Source organism: Pieris napi, chromosome 1, assembly GCF_905475465.1.
Source record: "Pieris napi chromosome 1, ilPieNapi1.2, whole genome shotgun sequence".
Lineage (NCBI taxonomy): Eukaryota > Metazoa > Arthropoda > Insecta > Lepidoptera > Pieridae > Pieris > Pieris napi.
Genome location: NC_062234.1, coordinates 12873514 through 12896544, shown reverse-complemented (window position 1 = coordinate 12896544; position 23031 = coordinate 12873514). Strand labels below are relative to the sequence as shown.

The 23031-nt window shown below is 32.3% G+C and overlaps 2 protein-coding genes across 2 annotated transcripts in view; one reads left to right on the top strand and one right to left on the bottom strand.

Annotated features, from left to right (window-relative positions):
- The window catches only part of LOC125063196 (hemicentin-2-like), a 241160-nt gene that overhangs the window by 95063 nt on the left and 123066 nt on the right, over positions 1 to 23031 (bottom strand). The window lies entirely within an intron of this gene.
- On the top strand, positions 1886 to 7258 carry LOC125063176 (protein artichoke-like). The gene is made up of 2 exons (XM_047669449.1): positions 1886 to 2112; positions 4199 to 7258. The coding sequence occupies exons 1-2, from the start codon at positions 2076 to 2078 to the stop codon at positions 6910 to 6912; spliced, it is 2751 nt and encodes a 916-aa protein (XP_047525405.1). The 5' UTR covers positions 1886 to 2075; the 3' UTR covers positions 6913 to 7258.

The following is a 23031-nucleotide window of genomic DNA, read 5'->3' as shown; positions in this document are numbered from 1 at the left end:
CATGTCTAAATGAATGATGTTTTTTTAATGCTTTAAATCTAAACATTCAGTAACTTTCAGTTGCGAATTGCGATGTGATGTTCAGCCAATGTTTTAATAATGATTAATGTTCGGTAAAATTGTATGCTATAAGGGACATAATAATAAGGTTGGTTGGTATATTTTTAAGGTTGATGTATATGGTTTGTGGACTCTGTTGAGGCATAGAAATCGCTTTGTCATTAGCGGGTGACCTGCTGGAGAGCCATTTTGAACTGTCTGCAGTCCGCGGTTCGCAACCATCGCTGATGTTAGAGATCTTTGGGTAATTCAGGTTCACACTTGCGAGAAGGGTAAGGGAAGGAGCGGTTACGGACCAGCCGGCATAATTCCGGAGCCTTAACTTAATCTAAAAAATATTATAATATACATTTTTTAGGTTATTACTTATATTTATTTTAAAAAAAAGTTATTGAGTAAAAATCCTGGTCATTTGGTTCTTTTAAAACATCTTACTATTCCATATTGAAATTATTATCTTTTAGAAGTGTCATGTGAAGCCTTTAATTATATTAGAAGTGTAAATTTGTAACTCAAAAAGTATCTATTGTTACAGAATTTTCAGAAATTCAATAGTTAATATTTAAGCTTCAAAGCTTAAACTGAGCTTTATCCAAGCGTAATGGATCGTCGTTGTTTTCACTAACAAACTGGTTCGTTAGACGCTATCGTGGAAAGCGCTTTTCGCTTTTTTTCAAAAGGACTTATTTGCTGTTGAGCCTGCAACGTGTTTTAGTCGATTTTCTATGGAGAGTAATTTGGCCGTTCATTTACATCTTTGATGAGAACCGAGCCATAATAAATGGTATGGGATCGACATATTTCTTTATCGTTTCACTGTTAGAAAAAGCAAAGCCATATTATTTAAATATAATAATAATGTAGACACAAAAGTAATTTTTTTATATAAGTTATATTTGTTACAATGGTATCTTCGTATTTTAACAAGTAAATTGTTTTTTTCAAATACTCGTATTATATATCAATCATAACTTGTAACAAAAACTTCCATAGCATAAAAAATATTAAATTATATTAAAATTTCAAGATGGATTGTAGAAGATTGATTTAGTTTTTCGTTCGTTTTAAAAGATATGTTATTAATACATACACATATGATCGCTGACAATATTTTTTTGTATTACCGAGTCACGCTGATACGAGATATCAAACAAAAGTGGAATATCCACTGTTCTCTTGTCCATTGTTCCAATACTATTATCGCTTGGACACTCAGATAATGATATCCTGTGTAAATAGTAGAACAGGAAAGCTGTTAGAGCAGTTGTTACTCAAAATTTGGAATTCAAATGGTATGGAATTCAATAAATAAAACTTAAACTTTAGTGTTAGGAATCACATTCGTTTCACTTTTTAATGTTTGTATTGTTTTTACTCGTATTAATATATTTTTAATTATTTTTATAAATGGACTGTAGCTTTATCGCTAAAGAGTAATAATAAGTATTCAAATTTTATTTTCTTTATTATTTAATTAATTAACTTTTGATTTTATATTAGTTTAAACATATGACAATCACTTAAAGTATGTATGTAAAAAATTCAAATCTAATCTAAAGATTCCATAGTTCCCAGGTAGTTTACCTCATAGTTAAATTTAGTTAACTTTTCGAAACATTACAACTTTAGTTTTAAAAAAGCAAAACGGCTTTAAATAAGTTTTTAGTTATTTTTTGTTGTACATTGGATATGTATCACTATAAATAATGAAAGAAATTTTTAAATTGAAAATTGAATTGATCACTTTAAGTGAAAAAAAAATGTAAATCCCTCCCTATATTTCTATATTCTCTTTAGTTATTAAGAGAATAGGAATGCAAAATGTATTTATTTATACACAAACCAGCGCGAGTCGGAAGTTTTAAAACTGGGTTTTACCCATTTTCAAAAATAATATTATCGAATGAAGTATGAGTAATACATATTTTAATATATAATTAAATTATTTAGTTTATCAGTGTTTGTCAGAGAGTTAAGACTTAATAGTTATAATATCGACAAAGTGAAGTTTTATAATGGCGCATAGTTTTGTAACTATGAATTTATTGCTATGTAAGTTATTTATATATGTTTAATATGTTCTTGAAATCGATATCTTTATTTTGCGATTAAACAATTTCTTACCTTTTTTTATAGATTTTATATATTAGCAGATACTATTCAGAATAAGATTACCATATTAAATGGGTTTTGTTGCACATTTAGTCTTGGTTAGTTACTATTATTTTCACTGTTTCGTGTCTTGCAACATACCTTTTGGGTAAAATTCTCCTCCTTTGTCTTCGTTGCAGTATAGAACAAAATTAGAACTCGCCCCATCTAGGAACTAAACTATTGCTTCAAATTCTTTTAGAATCTATATGAGTATCTGCTATAATAGTAGTGTCATCTACAAACTTAAGATCGAAACGATCCTAGTAGATGAAGAGCCCAGGACGGCCAGACCTTCGTCATTTAATAAAAGCTGAAAGTTCTTCTGTGCGTGTCCCCTATACGGGTAAGATCGATCAGGGACTATAGAGTTTGGGTAGTGGTTACTTCGGCAGATAACAGGTATTATAGGTGTATAAAATAGTACCTTAAATTCGTTAAAGTATAAAGCTCAATTTTTTTATATTTTATTAGGGACAACTTAAGGAATCTCGCCATGCATTGCATTGCATTGCATTTTACATCAAAAGCCGGACAGTTAACAACTGTCATAAGTACCCAAACTCTATAGTCCCTGATCGATCTTACCCGTATAGGGGACACGCACAGAAGAACTTTCAGCTTTTATTAAATGACGAAGGTCTGGCCGTCCTTGGCTCTTAGGATATAGATCGTTAATATTACTGCAATTTTTGTAAAAATCTAAATTCCTGAATATTATCATATAGAGAACGACCATGGAAAGTCTATGCAATAAAGGGGCGCCGTTCGTATCCCTCTTTCATTTTTTATTCAATCTTCCCTTTTATCAAGCGTTACCTTACAATAACTTTTAATGCAGACGAATATTAAGAATTGTAGTTGTGTCATCCGTATTTATTGAATTACACGCATTCTTGCTAACACGCTAATAGGCCTGTGATTTCCTTTATTTATAGGTTCGTATTTTTTGTACCTAGATCACCTCGGTGTCGGACATTCAACATTGTGATGGTGCCTATTCTGTCCCAGTTAGTACCCAGTTGAACAGATTCCGTACTAGAACCGGTGCCCTAATTAGGACTCTTTTCGCTTTTCAACTTTCCTATGTAAACTTCTAATCAATTGGTTGAACTATTTTTATTTCTGTCACATTGATTAAGCTTTTGATTTGCGGTATAAAAGAAACGACAAGAATCAAATCCTTGTCATTTCTTATATATAAATCTTGATAAAATGTTGTGGTTTGATAATATCTTGTCTTGTTTTGGCTTTTTTGTACATTTATATTTTATTTTATTTGGAAGTTCTTTAGTTTAACTAATAGTATATGTATTACTTTATCGATTTTTTAGATTCCTTATATATATATTTTGGTTAGTTAGTTTTAAACATTTTGCCTTTGTTTTTAGGATCAAATCCTTGTAATTTATTTCATATAAATCTTGACAAAATTTTGTGATTTGATAACATCTTGTCTTGTTAAAGCTTTTTTGTACATTTATATTTTATTATATGAGGATTGTGTTCTGTCTTCCGGTATCGATTTTTTGGTTTCCTTATATATTTTGGTTAGTTCATTTTAAACATTCTGTCTTTGTTTTTTGTGATGACATTGTTGTTGTTAAGGTGAGAGTACATCGAAGTTGTCTATTCATGGATGGAAATGCGACGTTGTTGATAAACTCAAAAGTTGTTTAGGATGTAGTGTCCATATTCTTATCAATATGGTGGTGGTCGCTGGGCCTCATGGTGACCAGCCGGCTTGGGGTGGTGATTGTAATTTTTCTGTATTAATTTCAGAAACAATTAAAATATATTCCTTTTTTTATATTTATTAACTTGCTACTCCAGAGATTATAGGACAATATTAAAAGATTTAAATAGATGACATGAAATTTCTGTAAAAACGTCGAGAAAGCTTAACATTATGTTAAGTGAATAAATAACAAGACCTAATTAAGTTAAATTGTAACTTCACGATTCTGTTACTAGATTTTTTTTTCAGACATGGCAGCATTTTGGCACTTGTCCTTAGCAACAAACAATTGCCATATAGATGAAGATACGCGTGTAGACTGCCACTATACAATAATTTGTGAACAATATGCTGGTTCTGCACCTAACCCATCGTGCTCATTTGAACCCTACGTCACTTTTATAATTAAAAACTCTTACCTCGAGTACTTGACTGCTGGATTTTTTGGCGCCACAAATTTCGACTCGCGTGTCAGAAAAATACAAGCCGTAGACAATACATGGGCGCAAATAGAAGAATCGTCAATAAGATATTTCACTAAAACAGAAATCGCCGATTTATCCAATAATCGTATTCAACACGTTAAGAACTATGCGTTCAAAAATCTACTTTCTTTAAAAAATTTAAATCTTTCGAGAAATTTTATTGAAACATTACCGAGTGGTTCTTTGATGGCGGCTGAGAATCGAATATCTTCATTGATTGTTGTGGATTTGTCGTATAATAGAATTTCTAATATTACAACAAATGCATTTAAGTACTTGTCTAATCTAATGGAATTGTATTTAAATTATAATAATATTATTTATATTGAAGATAATGAGTTTGGTAGTTTGAATAGCTTGGTTAGTCTCAATTTAAAGAATAATAAGTTAGTTTCAATTAATATGACATTGGTAAATCTCAAATTGTTGCAAGATTTGGATTTGTCTTTCAATTATATTAAATCAATTTCTGATTATGAATTAAATAGGCTCACAGCTCTAGAAAGACTGAATATGTCAAATAATCTTATTGAAACACTGGAATCAAATTGTTTTAATCAGGCTTTTAATCTGTTATCAGTTGATTTTCAAAACAATATTATAAACTCTGAGTTAGAAATTGTGATGTTTATAAATAATCACAATTTGAGTTATGTTAATTTTGAAAATAATAATATAACAAAAATACAGGACGGAATTTTCAAGCACAGTTCAATCGCATTCATTAATCTTCAAAATAACAATATAACTGCGAAAATAACTGAAAATACTTTGAAGGGATTAGAAAACATTACATTTTTAGATTTATCCGGACAAAGGTTTAATGATTTAACGGAAAATGCCTTTTCTGGTATGAAAAACTTGCTATATCTGAATTTAAGTAGCAATCTAATAAACTCTGTCCATAATACCACCTTTTCATCTTCAAACATTATATATAATTTGGATCTATCACATAATAACATATCTGATATAAGTTTTCTTAGGAATTCGTTACCAAATGTTACTATTCTATTTTTGAATTATAATAATCTAACAAAAGTTGAACAGGGACTATTTTCAAACCACATGTATTTGAAAACTTTAGATTTATCAATGAATAATATTGTCAGCATTGAACCTTTTTCATTGCCATTAAAAAGCCTACAATACCTTTATCTCGCAGGTAATAAACTAAATGGACCTATAAAAAAAGACGTATTTAGTCCAGCAAAACTCTTACGATTTCTGGATTTAAATAATTTTAATATTACAAAAATAGAAAAGCAAGCATTTATTAATTTGCCTGTTCTAGTTAGACTGAATGTGTCACATAATCAAATTGAAGATATAGACCCAGATAATTTTAAAACAACTGCGAATATGATAAACTTGGATATCTCATATAATCAATTATCAAAATTTGAACTAAACATTTCATCATTGGGAGGTACAAAGGCATTGTATTTGAATAATAATAAACTTAAAGTTGTTCCCAGTGCAAACTTGACTGAGATCATATATTTAGATATATCTAATAATGAAATTGATAACATATCATTCCCTATATTTAGAACGTTTCATAGTCTACGTGTTCTACATTTATCGCACAATTCATTGAACTCTTTTAATAACCCATACACCAATACATTAAAAGAACTTTCAGACCTCAGTTTATCACACAATCAAATTTATTCTTTAAATATTAGTTATTTCAACAATTTAACCAGTTTGGACATAAGTCATAATTGTATCAGTACTATAAACAGTACATTTTTGCAAAACTTAGATTTGTTACAGTCTTTAGATATTAGCAATAATAACATAACATCAATACTTCCAGGCACATTCCAAAAGTTAAAAGTTCTTAAACTCTTAAATGTGTCTTCTAATTCATTAAAAAATCTCAGATTCGGGACGTTTAGGGGCTTACACGCAGTTGAAGTACTAGATTTGTCAAGAAATGCAATAACTGAAATAGACGTTCATGTATTTCATGAATGTATTGCATTGAAACGTTTAGTAATTGACTATAATCAATTAAAATCATTCAATATAGAACAGTTAATAAGTATATCACCTGCCCTCGATACAGTGAGCATTGGGGGAAATCCAATTGAATGTAAAGAAATTGTTCGCAGTATTAGAAACTTAATTGATTCCAATATGCAAAAAGCTTCGGATAACATCCGGATTGTACAGGTAACATCTGTTGACAAAATCTATCACGAAGATAACGTCCATGGTATAAAATGTGGAGATGCGGATTACACCAACTCTACAACGAAGGTTCAAGAGGCTGAATCTCAATCAAACATATCTGGATTGTCAGTCTTTGTAGGCATTTTAGTTACACTTTTAGTTGGCGCGTTAATGGTTCTAGGGGCCTACTTAATTTATAAACTTAAAAGTGGGAATATGCATTCAGAATCCAGATTGCAAATGAGGCATTCTATGGATACTAGCATTTCTGACTTTCAAGGTAATCTTTTAAATTAAGTAACTAGGGTATATGACAATACTGAGATGTTTTGTAAATTTTAATCAAATAAATCAATCAAATTAGTTTTAGTTTTTTGGTGCCTTTTTTAAATTGTTTAAAATGAATAAAAAAATCGAAATATTTTAACTGTGGTTTTGTTTTAATGAAACAATAACCGTAGATTTGGATCAGTTTTAAAAATCGTAATTAGTCTTACGTTATACCTGCTAAGCTGTGTTAACTGTAACTTATAAGCAAATATAAAGGTTATTGTTTTGTTTTCTTTACTTTAACTAGAATTTGTTTGTGTAAACTGTTACAATGTATTAATTTTTATTGGTAATTTAAATAAATATTTTAATAAGTTTTGTAAATAATTGTTTTTGTTATCCTCTATATTTGAACCAATATAATACAATATCACATAGTAATAAAAAAAAATAAAAAAAAATATGTTTATTAAGGAACATAAGATACATGTATCACTTATTTCACGTCATTAAATTTTTAATATATAATTTAATGAATGATATAGCTCATATTGAAACCCTAAGCTTAAAACTAAATATCCTCTATATTTTCAACGGAAATAGTTCTTATATCATCGGGATTTCAAGGAGCTGCGTTAAATATATTTAGTACCCGTTAGTTACCAATAGAGTAAGAAAAAGAAAACTTTATTATACATAGTAAAAAAGGATACTTAGAAAAGTGCAATAGCCCGTACTATGATTCATAATTAAACTATTGTTTCACAATAAGTATATTTTCGTTTCAGCATAGAACAGGTTGATAAGCTGTTGTTCGACGAGTTGCAGAAGCAATTATTAATAAGCATATAGGTATGTATTAACAAGAAGAACCCTTTTAAAAGCCTTAAAGGACGCGGGTGTACTTTATGCCTCGATGTGGGGTTTAAAATATTACATTAGGGTCTTTGAAGCTGGGTCATATGTGGTCATATCTTACCCAATATGAGATATTTGCATAAAATATTCATAATTACGGATTCTATGTGGGCAGAGAAAACGAGGTTATCAAATACAGAAAGCTCTTTATTTTCACATTTAGTTTATACATATTTAAGTAGGAATGTAGATTTTATTTTTATAGTAGCGAGTTTTTGTTACACCTACATATAATATATCAATGATTGTATATAATTTAATATTTTTCCGTAATTTCCGCTTTATTCTGATGATAACAAAATTAGAGGCTGAAAAGTTAGAACATTTATCATCCCCAGATAGTTTATATACAGAGAGCGGAAACACGAGGTCTCATAATCTGCAATTTATTAATTTCCCGCATAAATAGGTAAAATAAACTCATGCACAAAATAATTGTAACTTATAAAAACGGTAACAGTACATAGTTTGACGTACTTAATTGAATAATTTAAGGCAAGTTGTTGAATAGTCTCCATCGATTTCCATTAAAACATTGTTTTATGATGAAATACAACGACTATTCATAAAACTATTGAATAGGAATCAAAATTATTTAAGTCACTAAAATTCTGTAGTTGATAGGCGTCATTAAAAATTCAAATTAATGGATTTGGGTCAGAAAAGCGTGATAATAAATCACTGGAGTTACATAAAAAACGGGTGTTGATATGTATTTGGTGTCATTCTGATGTGATCTAGTTATCTGAGACAACGTTTTTAGAGAGTTGTTTGGCCTAAAACCTAGGATCTTTTACAATGCTTTATAGACTACAAGCCCATGCAAAAAATTACCTGAGAAATGAACCAACGTGATTAACGCTATATTGCTTCTGCAATTATCGTCGAATTAAAAATTTGCACTGACTTCCGGCACTACCACTTTAATACGGCACTAGGTTTTTCGACATTTATTTTTAATCATCTATACACTATACCAAAGCCGTACATTAATAATTAGTCGTAATTCCTCATTTGTACCTGAGAAATTCCATTCACTCACGTACTCATCTGTACCGCTCAGAAAAGCCGGTATAGTGCTCAGAGTTATTTTCGTATATATTAACAGCCTTCTAAGCGTTAATCACGTTGGTTCATTTTACAGGTAAATTTTTTCCATGGGCTTGTAGTCTTTTAGCTACCTTTGTTCTAAACATTAAACAAGTAAGACTTTTTTTTCTATATTTGCAACTAACACCCGCTCGCACTGTGAAGGATAATATAATAAGGAAACCGCCCAAAAATCGATGTCGTGTGTCAGACACAAGAGGCTCAAGATACAAAAATCTGAAGGCAAATAAACGGTTGAAGTGACTTTTGTTTTTATGGTAATATATTTTAAGAACTTCTCCAGATATATGGAAAACACATTGGTTAGAATACCTAACCTATACTTTTACTATCACAAGTTGTAGATATGATTTCAGCAGCTGAAGAAACTAAAGCAAGATTGGTACAATAATTACTAGTTAAAGGTAAATTAAGAAGAATACCACACATTCTTATAATTCACGGCATTAAGTCTTTGGTTACAAGTTCTTGCGCGAACTTTCCCCATAAAATTCCTACCAAGATACGTGCCGATATATTTAGGCAAAGAAATTCGACGCGGAATCTAAAATTCAATATGCCTCAAGGACGTCACGAATCGATTATGCAAAGTTCCTCGGTATTTAAGGCCTATTACGAAATACTGTCTTATCAGCCTCGTCAACAAAGTTTGAGAAGTATTGTTAGGAATTTATAAATGACAATATTTAGGAAACCGGACGAAATGTAAAGTCACATAGAAAACTGTAGGTTGTGTGTTGTGATTGGATAAACTGACGCATCATCATGACCACTATCGTGTATAACGCATGTTATTTTTTTATGTAACTTACGGGCAGGAGCCTCATCTGATGTTAAGTGATACAGCCGTCCATGGACACTCATATTCTCAGAGGGCTCACAAGTGCGTTTCCAGCCTTTTAAGAATTGGTACACTCTTTTCTTGATGGCCCTAAGTCAAATTGGTTCGGAAATACATCAGTGGGCAGCTGGTTCCACATAGTGATGGTGCGCGGAAATTGCCTTAAGAAACGCTCAGTTGTGGAACGACGGACGTCAAGGTGATAAGGATGGTATTTTGTATTCTGCCTTGACGTCCGATTTTTTAAGCAATATAAGAATTAAACACTCAACTATGACATTAGGGGCATGGTACAAACAAAGAAATACTACCTAGAGGTAAGTGGTTAACGTGACGTTTAGTTATAACATACCGGATTCAGTTTCGCCTTGATTAGGTTTGACCAATCACAATTAAACGGAATTGCGTTTTTCGGTCTACAGTCGCTCGTATACGTCGCCTCACTCGCTAGGATAAACTTTAGATTATGCATTAACATTAATTATTTATATTAACACAATCCAAGAAAAAGGTATGATATTCTACCAAACGTCATTCGTTTTCTGTGTGATGCAATGGCCATTCTGGTATTCAAGCTACAAATTTTTTTATAGGGCAAACGAGTCTAAGGGACGCCTAAAAAGGGGCTTCGACATCGATTTGAGTGGGTACGTTGCCAGCTTTTAAGGGAGGAGTATGATCTTTTTTAAACAGGTCGTATCTCTCAGGGAAGACCCCCACCGGAAGTTGATTCCACAGTTCGTAAGTGCGCAAAAAAAAATGTGAAACCGACTGTGAAAGACTCCAGTGATGAAACCAGTAAGGCATCAGAACACTCTCCATAATACACTTTGTAGTATATAAAACGATATAATAAATAACTTCTTAAAAGATTGACCGTCGATAAAATTAACGACAATAACGTTGCATTGTATTGATACAATAGTGGGTGTCGTTTACTACCTAGAATAAACGTAGATATTCAATTAAAAAAAATACTTATTTCATTTTAGGCTATCATATTATTATCTTTGGATGAGTGTCCGCGCTGGTCTCAACTCCATCATAGTCTTAGTTCTGTGATGGGTGCAAATAACCTTATATGAGTATAAGGTGAGCCAAGAAATGGTCAGCAGTGACAAGGTATGAGCTGCAGTGGTATCATTCAGTGAGGAAGTAGAATCAGAGACAGGTAAGATATGCCCATCTCCTCCTATGCAGTGTATACTGCACCGGAGGTTTCAGCGTAACAGTTATGCCGTTGAGGTTCTGGTAAAATGAAAGAACAACCCCGGAACCTTGGTGGATTTATTGGGTATAACAAACCCAGTCTCTAAATAGCAGAGATTCTGGTGTGGGTCAAAGGCGATGCTCTAATGCATTTACACCTCAGATAAAAAAAGGCGAATTATGAGCTTTTTCGAGTCTTGGGTTCGATCCCCGGCAAAACAATAGTTGTTGGTAGGCATAGGCTTGACGAACATTCACATACTGTTCTTAAAATAATTTTCTAATTATATTTTTATACAATATTTTAAAATAAATAAAGCAGCTTTGGACAGCCCTGGTAATTAACCTACATTGAATAAGCTCTTCGCAAGGTTATCATGAAAAGGAAAACTCGAACAAACTTTAGTCAAAGGGAAATTCAGCAAAGAGGCTAAGTTAGTTACGCAGTTGCCTAATTTAAAGGTATCTTGCATGGAGCCGATGCTTTTAGCGGATACATTATGAGCGCTCACGTTGCATACTTTATGTCCGTTGTACGATGAGCTTAGGCTAGGGCTACCAACTCCTTCATTAGTCAATATTTTAGTTAGAGGCAATGAATGCTGTTTCACACAAATTATTGCCGACTTTCTCATTGGTTTATAAAATACAAAAAATAAATCAGTGGTGCTACAACTTCTTTAGGTCTTGGTCTCAGATTTCTGAATCTGTTTCATGATTTTGAAATCTAATAGGCAAGTAGGTGAGCCTCCAGTGCTTGACACACGCCGTCGACTTTTTGGGCTAAGGCATGACCGGTTTCCTCACGATGTTTTCTTCTGTCGTACGAGCGAGTGTTATATGCCCACATAGGCAGAAAGTCCTACCTACCTTACCTACCCCAGTGATGAGAGTCGCACGTAAACACCACTAAACTAACACTGCTTAAATAGATAAGCCCCCACCAAATCTGTCTCCAGGCAGTAATGCGGAGAATGATAGTTATGATAATAATAAATAAAAATTACGTCAAAATTTAACTATATAGATTCAATTTTAACTTTAATGTAAATATTTAATAACAAAACTATTTATTAATTGGCAGCCCTATTAATACTTTGTAACTCTTAAGTAACATTCAGAAATCTGTGAGCCGTCACTTATAGAAACAGATCTTAACTTTAACGAAATGTATTGCCATGTTCAATTTCAATAATTTCTAAGTATTCACTGACTATAATGGGAAACTTTAAAGTAAATTTGTGAACTAAATAACTTTAGTTTTATAATATAATTTGCGATTGTGCGGAGAATTATGGTTATCGGATTGGAATACATAATGATTTTAATCGACGTTGCGTAGAAATATAGGGTCTCTCGGCATCTTCTATCGCATTTACCATGCAGAGTGTACAGAGGAGTTGTTCGGATTAATACCTGGACCTGAGTTTCATCATCGGACGTCAAAACAGTTCATTCCACCCGTATCACCTCGACGCCCGTCGTTCCACAACTGCGCTTTATCTATATATATAAAAGAAAGTCGTGTTTGTTACAACACTTATAACTCGAGAACGGCTGGACCGATTGCCATGGTTTTTGATTTGTTGGATTTGTTTCCGTCCCGAATAGCAGAATAAGCAATAAAATATCGGATAAGTTGTCGAATAACAATAAATTAATTAATTAATTTTACGAATGCAAAAACCATATGGTGCCATCTGTTGATCAAACTACGCATCATTTTACGTCGAATTCGTGTCAGTTCAAGAAATTCCGATCTTGAGGTGAATGAGGAGATGCATAACCATGCTTTGATCCTGATCAAAAGATGTTGGATATCAGAAAGTGCTTAACATGCAGTATCGCCATATTGACGCTAGAGAGAAGATGCCTAATGTGTAAAACTGCCATTCTTCTTTCGCAATGGCAAGCAATAAAACATTTCTGTATTTGCAAAAAAGTTGTATTAATGTAATACTTAACATTAATGAAAATCCTAAAATAAGTTAAATTAAAGTAACAACGATATTATAAGGTTGTAGGGCGGAACGAAGTTAGCCAGGTCAGCTAGTTTAATATAAGTGCCACGAACCACCTACGTGAAATCAGATACCCACTAAAGTATTACCGAACCAATTCGACTTAGGGTCCTTCAAGAAAAGAGCGTACCATTTTCTAAAAGGTGCAATCTCGCGTCCATTGGCACTGGGATCACTTAACACCAGGTAAGCCTCCTGCCCGTTTGTTCCATATGAAAGAAGATGAGTGTATCAGGCATAGCCGTGTCTCCAATTGGGACTATAACTTTAGATAATTATAATTGTTAATAAAATTGGATTTTCCAACAGTGGCTCGTACAGTGAGAACATCGTGAGGAAACTGGCATGCCATAGACAGTCACGCACAAAAGGCTGATCACCTTTTCCCTCAGTTAGTTGTATTTTAGCAAAATCTAGCACAAATAAGTTTGGAGATTTATTGACTTTGTGGTGTATAAACATTTTTTATTTCGCTACAATCGCTAGACTATCAAACATCCTCCTCCTAGGTTGGAGAAATAGTACACATATTTCCTTTACAGTTGTATAATGAACAACTGTAAGTCTTAATTAATAAATCAAAACGGCTGTTAGTAATTTCATTAATTTTCAATTATCGATTCAAGTCCAGGCTCGTTTTGGTCAATTCAATTGGTTGAAGGTATTCTAGTCTCTTGTAAATTGAATTTTGGTTTCGCGTCAAATGCAGAGAAATCGGTTGTGAATTTAGCTTTCATTTGTTAAATGTAACCTTGTGATGGACAGTTGTAATTAAGGTAAAATATGCGGCGTTCATCCCGGAATTGTGAACTTTTGGATTTCACTTTTAATAAAAACTAATATGTTTGTATTGAAGCCACATAGAATAATTAAATAGGTAAGGTTAGTTTAGGTTACTATGTAATGTATATGTATGTATATAGATTACATAGTAGGTAAATAAAGCATATATATAGGACAAATCTTTGTTTTTAATTTTTATTAATTAACTTTTAATTACTTAAAGATGTCTGATGTCAGATGATTACTTAAACATTGAGTAAAGCAAAAAACTTGGCGATTAAAAAGAGTGGCGGAGAGTTTATTGCCAGTTCTTCTCTGTACTGGCAGTAAATGTAAAATAAGAAGCATTTAATATGTATTTCTTTTGACGTTCATAAGTGTACATTGTGTTACCTAAATGAATAAATGATTTTGATTTGATTATGCCTCTATGGCTTATTTATTTTCAAAGTAGATCACGGGCAGGAAACCTTACGTTATCCAAGGCACGGCATTGTATACCATTTTAAAACTACAAATTATTTTTTGATAATGTGGCAAACAGGCTGATGTTAAGTGATCGCCGTCCATGGACACATACACTGTCATTCATTGGGCCCTTTTTTATAGAACAGGGGCAAACGGGCAGGAAGCTCACCCGATGGTAAGTGATACATGGACACTTTCAATGCCAGAGGGCTCGCGAGTGCGTTTCTGGCCTTTTAATTGAAATTTTCTTGAATTATAATAAGTCGAATTGGTTTGGAAATATTTGTCCGAGTAAGGGCAGCTGGTTCCACATAATGGTGGTGCGCAGGTTATCTTTAAAAACGCTCACTTGGATGACGATAATTTTTTCTTCGATCTACGGTAAGTATTATAAAATGTAAATCTAACTCTAAAAAATATCAAATCTTGAATGTATGATATAATATCGTGCACGTCTTTCAGTAGCATTTGCTTTAATCATACAATGAAAACTAAAATCCGCACGCGATAAGAATTAATCCTACATGGGAAGTTTTGAGGTCAGAAGTTCAAAGTTTACTCATAGCATATGCAGAGTTCTTGAGATTAGATAACTGGTTTTGCCACTATATATTGTTACTTATGGCAAGTTTGTACGAACTTTAATGGTAGGGCTACACTAGTAATAATAAAAGGAAATGGATAAAGAAATTTCTCTCTCTAATGTCACACGGTCAAGATAACATTGAAACGACAAGACGATTTCTCACATAAATCATGGTTTGGGTCCCAAAAAGATTGTCTCTTATTTTGTTTTGATTTTGTGTACAAAACATTGATGAAACATTATGATTTAAACTACGTGTTAAGTAACTTTATTTAAATGCTGATATGTTATTTGTTTTAATTTTTCTTTTATTTCTATTATTACTATGTAGGTCAACAAAATTGTAAATACCATATATTTCTTGTTATCTTTAGTTACACGAATAAAATATCTAAATGCTTTTAATAATAGACAAATATGCCATTTCTATAGGATACTCGCTGATTCACAAACGCAAAATATTCCTATCATTTCTTCATTTCTGGCATATAAAAAGTTATGAAAGCATACAAATAGTTTCAGTCAAGTATTAATTCCTGCGGTGTGAGGCTTTTTAAAAGTAGTTTTAAAATAAAAATAAATGCTTCGAAGTAATAAATAAATTCCTTTCTTATATTTGAGTTTGGCTCTTCTACGATTTACAAAAGACCATAATAACACACAGACTTATTAAAGTGTGGTTAAGGGAATGTACACAAAATTCAGTCGTACAACTTATGGGCCCATATATAACAAGTGGAACACTGAAAATTCAAAGTTTGCTTTCGCAGCAGCGGCCTCTGGCGGTATGCCCACTACAGTGTTCAGTTTACATATTGAACGGTCATTGAACCAATCTTGACTAAGAAGTTATGCGTAGAATTAGAACTAGAAACAGAATTTGTTTCTTTTCTTGTCAAATTGGTTCGGAAAAGCTTCAGTGGGCAGCTGGTTCAACATAGTGGTCGTACGCGGCAGAAATATCCTTAAGAAACGCTCAGTTGTGGAACGACGGAGGTGTAGGTGATACGGGTGGTATTTTGTATTCTGCCTTGACGATTTTTTAAGCAATGTAATAAATCCTCAACTATGACATCAGGAGCATGGTACAAACAACGAAATACTGCCTAGTTGGTGTTAATGTGGCGTTTAGATATAACACGCCGGATTCAATTTTGCCGAGATTAGGTTTCAAGTGTAGGCTGATAGACGTGAAACGTATCTGCCAAAAAACCTTATTTGTCAATTAGGTAAATTATTAAAAGAGCACTGTTGGCCTAGTGGCTTAAGCGTCTGATTCTCATCACTAAGGTGGTGTGTTAGAAACGGCTGTGCACCAATAAATGGATCTATCTGTGTACGCAATTAACACGTGTTCCTACGGTGAAAGCAAACATCGTACGGAAAGCGGAATAACTTAACGCAAAAATCTAGGAAATGTGTCAGATATACAAGGCTGAGCGGCCTCTTGTCTTTAAAAAATAATCAAAGAAACGCTTAACTTCATTATTTAATTAGTAATTATTTAGTATTTTTGCCATAATATATACTATTGCTAAAGCATGCAAATACAGGGGTCTAGGCTCCGAATAAGATTTTGTCCCATTCGGTGTCGAGACCCTTGGTCCGTGGGGTCCTAGCACTATAAGGCTTTTTAAGGAAATAGAAACGAGGTTAGTCGAGGAGTATACCTATATATTATATAAGTTAATCACAGGAGACCGAAGAGCTGGCAGCTACCTCGGGAATTAGTCTAGCTATTCAAAGAGGGAACGCTGCCAGTATCTTCGGAACCTTGCCTGAACTCCTTGGGACTCCTTTAATAATATATTTTATGGTAAGTAATAACTTAAAGTAACGTAAAATAATATAGCAAAAAGCTATTGCTATTTGCATTGTTAGGTAATGGATTGTTGAATGTTATACGATGGATACGAAATTTCCTTAATAGAAAATCTACATTAAGAACTTTTTACTTTACATATATAAATTTACTACTAACGCTTAATTTTTTATATAGAAATGCGAAACCCATGCATAAAATACTCGTGTACTATACGTTATTATGATAAAAGTCAATCTTTAATAAACTGTATTGATCTTTCGTATAATAATAACTAAATTGAGCCACATAATATAAATCTGGTTAATGTAGAACTAATGCTTTTCATTTCTATAATATAGTATATATCACTTAAGAAAACCGATAAATCACTTGAATTGACACAAATTGTCCATGTATTTGTCACAGTAGTGTAGAGGTATGATTTAAGTCGCGTTGTTAAAAGCTTGTTAGGTCTTTCAAAATTAAAGGGTAAAAAATGGTTACGTATAATCGATATTTTGTTCAATTATTAAAAAAAACCTGTTATGATTTCTATAATTTCTTTTCATAAGCAAGTAGGTACCTTCAGCATTGTAAATAAAAATTCATTGCGGACATGGAAAATGGAGTCCGCTACGAGGAAAATACTTATAAGTGACGTTTTTACGGTTACATAAGACTTTGTTCATGGTACCTTGAGTGTTCTCAACTTATCAAGAGTCTGACAGTTTATAGAAGGTTATACGCATATGCTACTAAGTAAATTAGTATTTTTCCTATAAAAGATACTATAAAGCTAGAATTAAGTACTGAACGCCGATGAGGTATTTAAATTATATTAAATTTTTGGTAATGGGACAGAAGGCAAACGCTTGCCAACCACCAGCATCGCCGGGCTAGCCGGTATGTTGCCGACTGCTCTTTGCTTGCCCCTAAGTAGTATCGGTTTGGAAATACCTCTAAAAGGTGGTTCAACAAAGAGGTGGTGTGCGGTAGAAATGGCAATAGCGCTGTGTTGTGAAACGCCAGACGTCGAGATGGAGAAGATGCATTGCCTATACCTGCTTAGGGTATTTGTTCTCACACAGTAGTATAATGGAGTCATACCAATTTTAATTACCTCCATTTGATGATCTTCATTGTTCATAGCATAAGATATCGTATCCAATAAACTTTCGAGTTTTGCGATATTTGTTATAAGATAAGTAATGATTTGCTATTTTAAAAGACTACCGAGAGTTTTTTACGCCGGCTTATCTCGGCCTACACCCCCTGTCGTCTTCTTTGCCTATAAGTAGGGATGTCAACCGATTCAAATTTAATGACGTGGATTGTGATACCTGTATCTTATATTCCATAATAAACATATTTTATTTTTATTTTATCTAACACTATTGAAGAAATCCACACTCTAAACATAGCTTAAATTTGTTAATATCCAAATGAAAATGATTTACTTGCTTTATAAATTAAACGTACAAAAATTGTATTGGCAGCTTAAGGCATATTTTATTATCGAGAAAAGTTTATGACGGCCTTATTCGACTAGGGTTAAAATGACCTAAGCTTTTGAAATATTTCCAGCCATTGTATGGGAGCTTTCTGCTAGTATTGAGCTCGTTAAGCGATAAATGCAAACACTATCAATGCGTTACGGGCTAACGAGTTTGTCCTGAGGCGATTTGCTTTATGCCATACAAACTGAATAAGCGCGGATTTGAATATTAACTGATATTCAAGAACCTACAGGTATATGTATGGTCAGGAATTAGTATGACATAATTAATACGTGGTTAAAAATCAGTGGTACAACCAGACGCTACAACCTTTTTAGGTCAGATTTTTGTATCAGTTTTATGATCATTTTGTCTATCTAATAGGCAGTAGTTGATCAGCTTCCTGTGTCTGACACACACCTTCGACTTTTTGAGTCTAAGGCACGCCGGTTTCCTCACGATGTTTTCCTTCACCGTTTAAGCTTATATTAAATGCGGATATAGAAATAAAGTCCATTGGTGCACAGCCACATAATTATATTGACATGAGCAATGGCTCTAAAATACATTCAACTTACTTTATTTGATTGTAAAAAATAAAACAGTAGGAAACTCTAAGTTTGATAAAATTTTCATTCAGTTTATCTATAGACTAAAATTTAGATTATTCTCTAAGAAATTTATAACATCCATGAATATTTCAATAAGAAAATAACATTTGGGTGGACAAGATGCGTCACACCATTGAATTTTATTTTGTATAAAATTCTTGTTAAGAATTGAAGTAGGAATAAAATATATACAACCACAATTTCAAATACGCACGATTAATTCATTTGCCTCGCTCATTTACATAACGTCACCACATTTTTTCCAAGCGGAAACTATAATATTTCAATATTTTCCGCCTTTTAATCATTGGGCAGCAAGTTTTCGTAAACAAAGGCTTGGTTATGGGCGATTTAACGTGCACAGGAAACAAAACGCGTGACTACACAAATAAAGACCATTTTGACACGGAAGGAGACGCTATTAACCCTAATAAACTGGCAACTACTACAATATTTAAGATAGACAAAGAAAATTCCCACCAAAGTTGTTTTACTCTACGACTCAATTTGCTTTTATGAGGAATATAATAAATTGCAACCATTAACGTACCGAATAGTTTAAACATTTTGAAGTTTTTGAAGTAATACTTCTTTTGGCGCGGTAGGGAAAAATTATGAGAGTAAATTATTACGATGCGCGCGCACACCGTCACAAAAAACCGACACCCTGAAGTAAGCTAGTTAGTTAGTTAACATTTTAGTTTTTTTAAAGTTATACTTCTTTTGGCACGTTAGGGAAAAATAATGAGGGTATTTTTTTCTATTGTTAGAGTCGTTTTTTCTACAAACGTAGAATAAGTCGAAAGATAAAATTTTTGAAAAGGATTTTATCTTTTTACGCCAAAGAAGTATAACTTATTCTAACGCGTGTACATACACGTTTTTATAGTAACTGTTACTTGTCTTACTTAAGTATCCAAAAAAAATATATAAATGTGAGACTTGTATAACTGGTTAACTAAATAAAAATAAATTATATGATTAATGACAAAGTATGGTTTTAATAAAATATAATGGGTGTGAGTTTATATAAGCAGGCTTATGTAGGTTCGACCATCGGACGAACTAAAGTTTTTGGTTTTGATTTCCTGTGTCTCGCTGTAAGCAATTTCTTTTACAAATAAGAAGAGCCCGTTCCAAGCAAATAAAACAATTACATTTTTATTTAGTTAATGATTAAAAACCTCAACAACAAAGATAAGCTGTGTTGGGATAGTTTAGTAAAAAAGGAGTAGAAAATGATTAAGAAATTATAATTCTTAAACAAAGAACCTATTGACTGGCTACTACGGTAGATGAAGGCTCCACTAAGTTAAAAAAATAATATCAATAACTATATTGGAAAGTAGGCAGTATATCTTAAGAAACTGGCACAGTTACAAGCGTGTCGCATTCGGTAACAAAATTATTGTCGCAATGTCGTGCCAATAACAAGTATTCTAATAAAACTGAACGCCCAATGGATTGGAAGCATTTTTAAAGCGTTTACAATTGACTTACTCTTATAATAAAATACTTACATATTTTTAATGACAGCCATATCATTTAAGATTATCATTTGTTTGAGATACGACTAATTTGGAAAATAGCTAAATAGAATACGACTTTAATCACTTTCTTGGTTTTAATAATTCTTACCGGAGTCAGATATATAAACTATTAAAAAAGCAATCTATAAACTCTAGGGTATGTGCCTCTGATTGCTTAATCGGTTTCGTGATAATTGTTTAATTTTTCTTATTAGGCAGTGACCCTTTTGTGCCCGACACGCCATCAATTTATTGCCTTAGTGAAAGCCAATTTCACAACATACGAGCAAGTATTATATGCGCACTTAGTAAGGAAAATTCTCCTCGTTATTATTAACATACTACAGTTATCATAAGATCATAAGATTTTCGTTATACTCAAATTAATAGATTTTTATAACTTAGTTGAGTGATTGGTTCATTTACTACAATTTCTGTGTAGACAAAAAGGAATCATATATGTTTTTGTGAAATAGATGAAATAGATTATTGAAACAAGAAAACATCGTTTTTTTTAATTTTAAGCTCACATTTCAGGTGAAAGCTTCTAGATGATGACCAGGAATTCTCAAAAGAACTAGACCGAGAGCTAGTGTAGTTTTGCAACTATAAATGTAATGTCAAATTTTAATAAACCTGTTACAAAGTCTATGTAAAATTTAAGCATTAATTCAAATTCAAATTTAAGTCATAAATTTATTAAAATTACAATTATTTATAAGGCTTTCGGCTCGATTAGTTTTACATAAGATCCATACAATTTTTAAGTTGTTTCTCATAAATTTTTATCTTGGTTTTTGAAACAAATCCAGTCAGTGAAAACGCTCACCTTAGGAAAATGCACACATCAAATAAATGTGACACACTTGTCTACGACGTAGCACCTTTACAGCTTCTTAGGGCTACGGCGTAGAAGAGCATGCGATTTAATTTTAAAATGTACGATTCGAAATATATTTTTTTCTCAAATTAAATTTAAAATTAAAATGTCATAGACCTTTTATTCTACATTCAGTTAAACTTAACAGAAGTACGTGGATCGAATAATCAAAACAAGAACTAACGATCTCCCAACAAAGTTTCTAATTAAGGAAATTGTATAGTCGTACCGAATTTCAATATGATTTCTCTTGGTCAAAAGCCTGATCCTTAATTAAACTTCGAAACGGTTTTTAAATTCCCAACAGGCTTGACAGTCATAAGATTGTGGGTAGTAAAAAGCGAATTCGATATCTCTTCGATTAAGGATCTTATTTCAAATATGTCTAACATAACTACAGTTATTAAATATATACAGTTGTTTTTATAAATATTAAACAACATTTGGATATTCATTTTAAAGTCTTTTATCAATTTGAACAAATTACGGAATATTATTTAATGGCTAAATGGCTTTATTTCATGTTCCTCACATCAACACTAACCAAAAATCAATTCGACTCGACTTTAAATCGAATCGACTAATATTTATGCCTTGACTTGTTTAGCCTATCGCTAAATATGGTTACAATTAGTATTAAGAACATCCATAGCGCAAAATCACTTGCATCATTAGCATACACACCTTTACGTACATACCCTCACTTTTACGCCATCACACATCATAGCCAAATTAGGTATTTCGTAGTAAAATGTATTGAATATTTTTTATTGTTTTTATCCTTTTATAAATGTTTGAACCTTTTTGTAAATATTATGTATTCCATCTTTGGCTACGTGTATTTTTTTGTTTTTATATATATTTTTTGTAAGCTTAGATTTACGAAGATTACGAAATAAATAAATTACCCTTATCAATGAGATTTTATATCTTATTTAAATGTCTATCTATGTTATAGTATAAGAAACTATTCAGGTACTTTAAGTTAATTTTGCAACTTTAATGTGCACGTGGATTCAATTTCTAGTCAGAAATATACGCTTATTTTAATACTTGATCAACTTCCAGCTTTTAACTAGAGTAAAGTTCAGCTTGGCTATCAGCTTTTACAAGTTCATACTCACAAGTCTTCCCTATTCTGATTACTTTACTATCAACCATTCAGCAGTGCTATCCTTTATGTATATTCCAGTATCTATTTCAGGAATGGTATAGCAAGACTTGTTACTTTGAGATGCTAGTTTCCTGACTATCCGTTGCCGAGCAAACATTAAATACTTACGATGTGATGAATAGATGTTTTCGTAATCCTTTTGTATTTTGTCATGTTTAACTTTGTAAATTATATTATTACTAGCTGACCGGCGACCGTTGTTTTGGCATTATTTATAGAAAAAAAAATTTAGTTCAATAAAAATAACTATCTACTATATTAAAAATAGGGGTTGATCGTAGAGGGGTGAAAAATTAGGGTTGTATGTATTTTTTAATTCCACATAATAAAGATTAAAAAAGAATTAAAACATTTTTTTTTGGGTTGGACACCCTAATCACTTAGGGGTTTGAAAGATAGACAGTAGCCGATTCTCAGCCGAATATATACATAAAAAAACTTCATAAGAATCGGTCGAGCCATTTCGGAGGAGTATGGGAACGAACATTGTGATATTAGATTTTTATATATTAGATAAGCGTTATGTTTGTGCAAGACAAGACCGAGGCCATATATTGGTTATAATTGGTACATTTTCTTAATTTCCTTTGTTTTTTTCTAATGCTTGATGGCTCTATAAATAAATAAATTACTTGCATATTTATAAATATATACTTCCACGTTTACTTGTTATGCTAAATAAATTTAAGCAAAAACAGACACCGACTGAAACTTTT

Excerpts from the sequence above, each read along its gene's own strand:
- LOC125063176 (XM_047669449.1), top strand. The coding sequence starts at position 2,076 with ATGGCGCATAGTTTTGTAACTATGAATTTATTGCTAT. Across the intron at positions 2,113-4,198 it reads AACTATGAATTTATTGCTAT|ACATGGCAGCATTTTGGCAC; the intron begins GTAAGTTATTTA and ends TTTTTTTTTCAG.